General features: G+C 55.7%; 1 protein-coding gene across 4 annotated transcripts; it reads right to left on the reverse strand.

Moving 5' to 3' along the window:
• Positions 1–394: 394 nt before the first annotated feature.
• On the reverse strand, positions 395–8,858 carry ADCYAP1 (adenylate cyclase activating polypeptide 1). Of its 4 annotated transcripts, XR_012649760.1 has the most exons (6): positions 8,420–8,858; positions 7,048–7,155; positions 4,954–5,088; positions 4,355–4,450; positions 2,766–3,551; positions 395–1,604 (listed from the first exon to the last, which is right to left on the reverse strand). XR_012649760.1 is itself a non-coding variant. In XM_075023088.1 (5 exons), the coding sequence occupies exons 2-5, from the start codon at positions 7,146–7,148 to the stop codon at positions 3,365–3,367; spliced, it is 519 nt and encodes a 172-aa protein (XP_074879189.1). In that variant the 5' UTR covers positions 7,149–7,155; positions 8,420–8,858; the 3' UTR covers positions 395–3,364. The 4 variants fall into 4 exon arrangements, 3 of the variants coding, with proteins under 3 accessions (XP_074879189.1, XP_074879192.1, XP_074879190.1); XM_075023088.1 differs by having other exon boundaries at positions 395–3,551; XM_075023091.1 differs by lacking the exon at positions 8,420–8,858 and adding an exon at positions 8,107–8,118 and having other exon boundaries at positions 395–3,551.
• Positions 8,859–10,062: the final 1,204 nt, after the last annotated feature.

Genomic DNA, 10,062 nt, shown 5'->3' on the forward strand with positions numbered 1-10,062 from the left:
AAGTCCCTGAGCTACAATAAAAATAATAAACATAAGCAGCTATTGCTAAACGAAAGTGAAGATTAAAGGTTGGATATCCTGACCTCCGCTTTGTGCTGACAAACTACACTGCCTGTGCTTTTTCATTGTAGCCGTCTATTACTGTGTAAAACCTAAGTAACTCTTTATTGTGTTGCAGTATCATTTTTTAGGACAGCCTAGTATATTTTTAATGCAAAGAAAGGTGCTGCCCTTGCCCAAGCCGGGTGATGCCGGGAAGCACGTTATCACATACAGAATGTTCATTAAAAGCGGATTAGGTGAAGATCTCATCAAACATACCGATTCCGCTTAAAATAAACGGCTTCTAAGCAGAGGAATTGTTAGAGGAATGGACGATAGGTACCGACTGGTTCGATCTGCATATTTCAGAGAGTATTATTGAGCTGGTGTGTGTGGAACTAGGCTCTTTACTTCAGCAGTTCTGCTTAGTTTACTCGAACAGAGGAGTAACCATCAGTAAAAATGTTAGAGGTTATTTGATGATAAAATGTGGAGACTTAATAAAAAGATATCCCAAGCATGAAAAGTTAGAAGAACGCTGCTTAAAAATGAACTAATTAAAAAAAAATTTAAATGAAATGCAGCTTTCACTGTTAAGTTCTAGATTTCTCTCCCCCAAACATTAGACAAAATTGCATTGTTTACAAAAATTTATTAATACAAACGTTACACACTTTAGATAACAGTTATCAAAGTCCTAATTATAGATATCATGTGTGTAATAATACTTTAAGGTTTTTTTATATTCATTTGCACACAAAATAAGTTCTCCAAGACTAACATCTACCTACTATGACTGTATCTCAAATCTGCTCAAATTTTGGTAAGGCTGTTGGCGTTTCTTAAAAAAAAAAAAAAAAAAAAAAAAAACAAACAAACAAACAAAAATTAAAAAAAAAACAAACCCAAAAACCATACAAAGGATAATAACCTAGGTGATCACTTCAAAATGCTTGCGAGTAGCCACTGAACTCTAACTGATAAGGTCATAAATAAAACGTCAAGAGAGCCCTATGTCATTATACCACAGCCGACACAAACACAACCCATTGCCAAAGAACAGAAGTACGACTAAAACGCAAGCCGATGTGTTGCAGCATCGTAGGGCCACTAAATAGCCATCCGTGAACTCGTGGCGATTTACAAGGTGAAGAGAAGGCACGAAAGCTGCAAACTGCACCCCGCGTCCCTCCGCCCCCGCAGCCCGCGCCGGCGGCAGGGCAGGCAGCGCGAGCTGCCCCGGCAGCCCGGGCGGGCACTGCCGGCAGCGTGGGCAGCCCAGGAGGCCCGGCGGAGCGGAGCGGAGCCGCAGCGCCTGCCCGCTCCGCCGGGCTCTGCCCACTCCTCCCGCTCCTCCTCCCCGGCGGCTATTCCCGGCCCGGGAAGGAGGTTTTTACCCGCCACTTTTTTTTTTTTTTTTTTTTAAGGTGGGGGGTGGTGGCCGTGGTGTTGCTTTCCGACGTCTTGAATGCGGGGCTCGGTTTGTTTCTTTGGAAACACTCCTGTAAGGTTTGTGTGGTGAGCTGGAAGGAAGCAGGTACCTGCGTGTCCTCCTTTGCCACCTGGCCGGGCGGAGGGACGGGGCCAGCCCCCGGGCGGAAGGTAAGATAGGAGTCCGTACATAGAAAGATGAGGTGAAAATGGTTTATCTCGTTAGAAACCGGACCACAGGTGAACACTACACATTCTTTTATGACAAAAGTTTGTTTTATGAAATAAATTTTACTAAGCAATAAGCCAGAATGTAGAAAAATACATTTTACCTCCAAACTCAATAAACAAGGAACAAAAACTTTCGTAGTAGTGCATAATTCTTTAGTGGTAGCTACAACAGGGGTTCCTAAACTCGTACAATAAGAGCTTGCATAAAACAGAACAAAGGAGTGAGAGAGCGTTCACAATCTATTTTTTTTTTTTTTCCCCCAAAAGAACACAACCCAAAAAGGTGACTCAGGTGGGTTAAACAGAGCTCGGAAAAGTGCGAAGAGAGGATGAGAAGCGGGAAGGTCTACAAGAAAAAAAAAAAAAAAAAAAAAAAAAACCAAACAAACAAACAAACAAAAAACAATCAAAGAAAAGAGCAACTCCGACCGAAAAAAGCAAAGGCGAGAACCCTGCTCATTACACATAATGAGAAGCATGGACAGCACTGGAGAGTAACACACTGTACTTTGCATCCAGGTCCAGTACCGAGCTGCCCGGGGCAGTTGGGTAGCGGATCGGAGGTGGGATCGTCTCGTTTTCCCTCGACCCTGCGGCACCGGCTCCGGTACCGGCTCCGGTCACCCCCGCTCACTTCCCCACTCTTCCCAAACGGGTCCTGTCTCCACTTTCGCTTTGTTCTGCAACTGTGCCCAGCCAGCCAGAAGAGCAGTGCACGGGGCTTAGTCCTTACTAACCTTGCTGCTGGTTCCGGATTTAGGGGTTGGGGGTCGGGGTTTGGCATTTTTTTGTTATGTTTTGATTTTTTGTTGTTGTTGTTATTTTGGTTTGGGTTTTTTTAACTATTTCTCCCTCCAACAGGCAACAGAGATGCACAATTTGGATCGAGCTGTTGTTTTCACAAGAGAATTATCCTCTAAGCTCATTGTTTGAGGAGACACTAATACAGATACAACTGGAATCAAAGAAAGCAGGAGAAAAAAAATAATCGAAATCTAGAGGAAGGGGGATGCTGCCCCTTCAGAGAGGCTAGTGGCAAAAGAGCCTGCCTTGAGACTCACCGGGGGAAGAATCTGCTTCACCAATCCTCCCAAATCATTTTCCTCATAATCCCCTGGGAGCACGGTATCCTTCTCTATGTACAGTAGCAAATGGTGAAAATTAATGTCTTTGACCCTGTCGTGGATAAAAATACTATCCTTTTAATTTCCGTTACAAAAATAGGAGTAATATTCAAAACAATGATTGTCTCTTTTTCTATTTATTTTATATAAAAACATAAACAGCTCAGGCAAATTCTTGTTCTTGTGCAGGCTTTATATGAAGAATTGTTCTTTAGTATTCGTAGTAGTCTTTATATATATATATATTTATATATTATATATAACTTAATGATTGGTCCACAAAGTAGATCTGTGCGTTTCTCTAGTGCTTTGTACAAAAGAAAAACAATATTATTATCAAAATATTCATTTAATGGCTTTACTTCATACATAAATACATGTTTAGATAACACAGGAGCGGTGATTGTTCAGTCAGTTTAGAAATTACTTTTGTTCTTGTTTAGATTTTTTGTTGTTGTTGGGTCTCTCTCTCTCTCTGTCTCTCTCTCTCTCTCTCTCAGGACTTTGTATACACAGGAGTGGCTGGTTACTCATCGCTACAAATACGCTACTCGGCGTCCTTTGTTTTTAACTCTTTGTTTATACCTTTTCCCCAGGACGGCTGCTAAGTATTTCTTGACAGCCATTTGTTTCCGGTAGCGGCTGTAGCTGTCCGTGAAGATCCCGTCTATGTGCCGTTTGGTCAGCGGTTCCGACTCGTCCCCCAGGCCGCCGCTGGCACCGCTGCAAGCACCGAGAAGCACAGCTGCATCAGGGGGGGCCGCTCCGCCCCCTTCCGCACCCCTCCGCCCCCACCTCGGCCCCGCGCAGCCCCGCGGCGGCCGCTGTCCCCGGCGCAACACGTTGCGCTGAAGATGCGCGGGGAGACAAAGGCCGCGCCCACGCTGTGCGAGCAAGTGGCGGCGGCGGCGGCGGGAGAGACAATATCTCCCCGCCATGAATTATTCATTGCGGCAGGGAAAGCTGCTCTCCCCGGGGCTTTATTAACGTGTTACCTTCTGCCGAAGGGCGGCGGGTGGCACCGGGCTCGCCCCTGCTCCGCCGGCGGCGGCGGGGGGGAGCCCCGCCCGGCGCCTCGGGGTGCTCGGGGCTGCAGCCGAGCAAGCTCCCCTCCAACCCCCGCTTCAGCCGAGCCCTCGGCCATCGCTTCCGACAGACTGCTCCCCCCAGCAAACCGGGGAGGCTGCCCAACTACCTAGTTTTAAATCAGCCGGTTGCACAAAATTATAGAGACATATATACAAATATACATATACACACATTTATACCCGAGCGTCTTACACCAAACGAACCTCCGTGAGCGCCGGCGCTGACGGCCGGGCTCACGCTGCGCCGGGAGCGAGCTGGGAGCCGCGGCCGGAGGCGGCTGAGGTTTAGGGAGCCGGACCCCCCCGCCCCGCTGCCGGAGCAACAAATTCCCAGCCCCGGCCGGGGCAGCTTTGTTCCCTCCAGCCGCGGCCTTTTAAGCGCCTCCGCTCCAGCAGCACCAACGCCCACCGCGGAAAAGAGCGAGCAGAAACCCTTACCCGACCCGCTTGGCCATCAGGGAGTGCAAATATTTCCTGGCGGATAACTGGCCCAGCAGTTTCCTGTAGGCTTTGTTGAAGATCCCATCGGCGTGCCTGGGCGGAGGAAAGAGCCCGCGGGTGAGCGGCGAGGCCCGGGAGCCGGCTGCGGCGGGGTGCGGAAGCCCGGGCGGCGGCGGTGGCCGTCCCTCCCCGCCAGCGAGCGGAGGGCGGCATCTCCCCGCGTCCCCCGGGACCCCTCTTCCCCACCCAGACCCCTCCCCGCCGCACTTGCTTGGCTCCGCGCTGGCTGGGCATTTCTGCTCCGTTTGCGGGAGCATCGCTAGCCCTCCCCGGCGCGGGCGGCTCCCCGCTCCCTCCCCCGCGCTGCTGGAGGTAAGGCAGCTTTTCCCTTTCTTCTAGGCTTTGAACTGGGCACCGGGACCCGGGCAGCGTGGTCGTTTGTTTGGGTTCGGGTTTTTTGGTTTTGGTTTTGGTTTTTTTTTGGTTGCTGCTGCCTTCTTGGGTGGTATTATTATTTTTTCCCCCCAGTCGGCTCGGGCAGACCCGTTTTGCTTCCGGTCAAAATTCACGGCTGACACCCCGCGAGTTGCAGTCACCTCTTTTCCGGTGGGTAATACAAGGTGTATATCTCGCCGATCATGGAGGACGGATTCGCTATGCCGAGGGGCTCGTGGTCATAGGCGAAGTCCTGCAGGGTGTTCGCGTTCTCGTCGTAGACTTCATCCCCCAGCCTGGCAACGAGACCAGCAAGGGGAAGGAGTCAGCCGGGCTCCGCGGGGCGCTCCGCTCCCCTCCCCGCCGCCGGCTCCCGGCTGCCTCGGTGACCACCCCCCGACGGAGCCGACCCGGGCGCCCCGGGAGCCCCGTCCGTCTGCCCCCATCCCCTCTCGGCGCCCGCCCGCTCCCCATCCCTGCCCTCCGCCTCCTCTGCGGGGCAGGACCACAGGGGGAGGGAACACACCACCCGCCGCCAGACGTGCTCCCAGAAAAGCCCCAAACATCCCCCCCCGCCTCGGCCCGAGCAAGAGCCCCTCTCTGCCATAGCCACGGCTGGTGCTCCCCGAGCGGAGAGCGCGCACGCACACACAGGCGTGCAAGCTGCCGCACACACACACACATACGCGTTTGTGTGCCAGGGGCTGGGTGGGAGCCAAGCAGCCTCCCCGGCGGAGACGGGGCGGTGAGCGGCAGCCCCCGCCGCCGGGGGCCGGGCCCCGCTCCTCCCCGCAGCGCCCGTCGGGCCGGGGCTGGGCTGGGATGGGCTGGGGCGGGGGGGGCTTCGCCTGTTGTTGTTTTTCGTTGAATGGTGCCTCTGCCCTTTGAGATCTCGCCAGTTTTGTTCCCCCCCATCCCCTCCCCGCCCCCCATCCCCACCCCCCCGGCTCTCTGCCTCCCTCTCTGCAGTACGATGTAGGTCATTGTACGTTACAGGCAGCTATTTTTGTCTGTCAGCTTTAGCGGAGGTATTAATAATAGATGCCGCTAAAGTGTTTCACTCCTGCTAATTCAGGCGCTTGAATGAAGAGCCAGCTTGCTGCCTGCTAATGGCCCCGCAGGCCACCGAGCCCGCTGCCCCGCAGCCCCGCTGCCCGGGGAGGGGAAAAGGGCTGCTCTGAGCCAGCCCCGACGGGCTCCCGGTTCGTGCAAGGACACCTCGGACTCCCAAAAAGGACACCTTCCTCGGACAGCCTTGCGCGCCCGGCATCGCCCCCCGCTCACAGCTAAGCCGCACGGCGGTGACCCCGCAGGGCACCCCGGAATAGAGCCGAGCGCTGGTGGGGCAGGACAACAGCACCGAGCCCGAAACTCCACCCAAGCCAAGCAACACCAGTCACCCAAGGAGGGTGGAATTAGCGGCCGTCCCTGACCGGGTACCCTGCGCCCCCAGCCACGGCCCAGCATGGGAAACTCGCTTGTGCCAACGCCCCTGGGGGTCCCCCAGTCCTGCCCCAACACAGCGGGGTCCAAAAGTCCCCGGCTCCCAGGTGGAAAGGGACAGCACGGGCAACAGCCTGCGGTGGAGCCCAGCAAGACAACTCCGATCAGACCCAGAAAACCAAACCACCTTGTGTCAGCCGCTCTCCCGCTTGAGAAGGGAAGTGGTATATAGACAGGAAAACAGGGGATGAGACTGAATCCCCGCCAACTCCAATGCTGCTACACGAACCATGACAGCTCTCACATGCTTGCAGCCAACGGCGCACCCGTCCCCCCGCCCCGCTCCCCCCGGTCCGGACAGGCGATCCTCGCCGTTCACCCTGGGCGAGCTGCCGGCAACCGAAAGCGGCCGGGGCCCGCGCAGGACAGGGGGCAGGCGGGGTGGGGGGAGCTTCTGGGCCATCGAGATGCGGCCGGGACCTCGGCCCCCTCCCGCAGCAGAGCAGGTCCCCCGCTCCCCGGGGACAGGAGGCTGCAGGTTAACCGCGGCGGGATCCCGGGGAGCGGCCCTGGGGGAAGCCAGTGCTGCAGCCGGGGGACACCCCCTCCCTGCCTGACCATCACGGCGGCTCCCATCCCGGGGCGGAGAGGGTGGGCACACAGCCGGAGTGCCGGGGGGGGTCGTTTGGTGACTCCCCCCCACGTCCCCTTCCACTTTCCTCCCCGGTAAGATTCCCCTGCCCTTAGTAGAGCCGAGGCAGTGGGGGTCTGAAGGAGTCCCGGCGGAGCCCCAGAGCGGGGGACAGACCTACCTGAGCGCCGGGTACTGAAAGCCGGCCGCAGGTGAGCAGTAGACGCTGCAGTGCATTATTATGCCATAGATCAGGAGTGCTAGGATCGCTTTGCTACACATTGCCACTCTGTGCGGGAGGGAAAGGAAAACTACTGTCAAAAAAAACCCAAAAACCAAAAAACCCAAAACCAAAAAACGATCCCACGACCCACCAAGCCCCCTGCCGAGCCTGCGGGGGAGGGAGGCAGCGCGGCCCCTGGGGGCGAGCGCCCTGGGCAGCCGGGTGCCGGCGCGGAGCGGCGCGGAGAGGCGCGGAGAGGTGCCCGGTACAGAGCGCTGCCGCCGCCGCCCTCCCGCCCGCCGGCCTCGGGAGCGCTGCGGAAAGGCCTGGCGAGCCGCCTCGTGTCCTTACCATTAAACTCTAAACACCCGGCACTAAGAGCGTTTGGCTGCGAAACTAAAAGGGCAGGTATTAAAAAAAAAAAAAAAAAAAAAAAAAAAAAAAAGACCCAAAATGGGAGGGGGGGGAAATCAAGCTGTCTCCCAAGTTGCGGCCGAAAGGAGTTAAAACGCTCGTGGCATCGCCTCTCCGATGGGCAAAGGACCCGCGGGATGAAGAAGACGCAAAAGCAGCAGTTAGTTGTTTGCTAGTTTTAGGGTAATCCGCTCCAAAAAGAAAAAGAGAGAGAGGAGAGAAGGGAAAAAAAAATACAAAGGAAAAAAAGTTTGCAGGTAGCAGCACAGATCTGGAGTGGAGTCTGCAAGGGAAGGGAGAAAGAGGGATGGAGCGCGATGTCGCCGGAGAAGGGAGCGCAAGGGGAAGGGGGAAGAGAGCGAGCGAGCCCGGGAGGGAGCGGAGGCGGAGAGCCTCGGGCTGGCTGCGTGAGATGTTGTCTTCCCCAGATCTCTCCCCTCACTGAGCGTCTTCAGCCTTCTCCTCTTCTTCTCTTCCTGCTCGGTGGCTCCAAACTTGACAGCCTTCCGCAGCCTTCCGTCTGATACGCAATTAGCAACAAAATCTTTGCAAACACCCCGCTTCAGCAAGAGCCCTCTTCGTAAACATTTGCCTGCTTGTTACCTTAGAGGACGGGCAATATTGTTTGTTGCCCCCGTGATGGTGTCCGGATTTTTATTCATGAATCAAATACCTTTTTTTTTTCCCCCAGTCACGTAATAATCGGGTATCAGAAAAGACGTCACCACCCCAATTCCTCAAGGAACACAGTTCTGTGTCGTCCTCAAAGATGAGCTTATCAGGAGTCATAAAGCTTCTCATAAACACCAACTCACACTTCCCCCCCCCCCAAAAAAAAAGGAAAAAAACCCAACCAAACCCAAAACCAACAAGCAAACAGCAACACACAGAAAGCCCCACAACCTATCCCACAAACCTAAAAGGATGCTCCCCACGGTCAAGTTTTGCCTGCCGTGGGAAGGGACTGGGAGGCGGAGGAGGGCAGCTTGGAGCGGGGTGGGGGTCCCCGGTACTTGGTGGGCTCCCTCGCGGCTTTGCTCCGCGTCTCTCCGCGGGGCCACCTCACCCCGCGCCGGCGCCGAAGTCCGCCGCTGGGCGCGGGCCCCCGCGGAGCCGCCCGGGGCTGAGTGCGCAGGCGGAGCAGCCTTGGCACGGAACCCCCACTTCCACGGAGATTTGGGGATAGGAGCGCCTTTTTTTTTTTCTTAGCCGCCCCCTTCTTTTCTTTCTTTTTCTTTTTTCAAGAATTGTTAGTATCGTTCTCCTTATGCATGCCCCCCCCGGGGGGGGACATCAGCAGCGCCGTAACAGCTCCGCGTGTACTGCGGGGAGGGTCCCACGCGCGGCCGCCGCGGCCCAGGGGTGGTGGGGGCGACTTCCCCCCCCCGCGTTGGCCCGCCCCTTTCCCCTCCCTGCCTTGTGCAGGGACAGACGTGCGACTCGCAGCGCTTGGCAGAGCGGGAGGGGAGAGGATCGCCATCAGAAAAACAAAGGGAAAAAGGAAGAAAAAAGTTGATTTGCCAGAGGGACTGGGAGGGAAATCCCTTCTCTGGGGACTTCCCTGCCGCGGGGACTATGTTCCCCCAAGTAATGCGGCAGGCGGCGAGCGCCGGGCGCGGACCACCGGCGGGCTCCCAGCCGCTGCGCCTGGGCTCATCTCCGCGCTCTCCTCCCTCAGCGGCCGAAAATCAGCCCTTCATTTCCGAGAATTACTCAAAGAAATACAGGCTGCAGGAGCCATTACCGCACATTTTAATTATTAGGATCATAAGCAGAGAGTTCAGGAAGCAGCAATAATATAGTTCTCCTGTTTCCTATTTGAATGGGTTTGGTGTAACACGCTTAGATGAGTTATTTGAGCCCAAATCGATTTCTCGAAAACAACAACAAAAAACACACCACACAATTACATTCCTATTATGGTCATTTAAGGTTTCAATATTTTCCGGAGAGAAAGGAAATTCAACGTGAATGAATTATTCCCGTACGAACGGCCACGGACGCGGGAAGACAGAACTCGGGATGCAGCAGGACGCTAGCTATCCCAGTCGTCGTCCCGTACGGGGCGTGTAGGACCGGGAAGGGTTCCCCAAGAACGAACGCGATGGGCTTCCCCGCCGGCGGCCGCTGGCGCAGCTCCCGCTGCTCCCCGCGCTCCGCGGACGCAGAGCGCGGGGAGCGGCGGGAGCTGCGCCAGCGCGGAGCGTCTCCGTGAGCGGACGGCGCCACCGCGCGGACAGCAGCGCGCCTGCGGCCGCCGCCGCGGAGCCACCCTGGAGCGGTGGGGGTCTGTGTGTGCCCCGTCCTCTCGGCTGGGGTAGGCTGGGGAGAACCCCCGCAGTCCTCGCCGGGCTCCCGGTCCCGGCTGTGAAGGCGGCTGGCGGAGAAGGGTTTGTCCTCTGCCTTCCCTCGCTGCCAGCATCGGGCTTTGGGAGCTGTTGGGTTGTGGGGGTTTGGGTTTGGGTTTTTTGTTGTTGTTGTTTCCTTTGAAATGACTCTGTGATAGCAGGTGTAAATACGGGCTTTTCTAGTAACTTCGGTTCGCAGGCTTGAACCACA

This window comes from Buteo buteo, chromosome 3, assembly GCF_964188355.1.
Source record: "Buteo buteo chromosome 3, bButBut1.hap1.1, whole genome shotgun sequence".
NCBI lineage: Eukaryota > Metazoa > Chordata > Aves > Accipitriformes > Accipitridae > Buteo > Buteo buteo.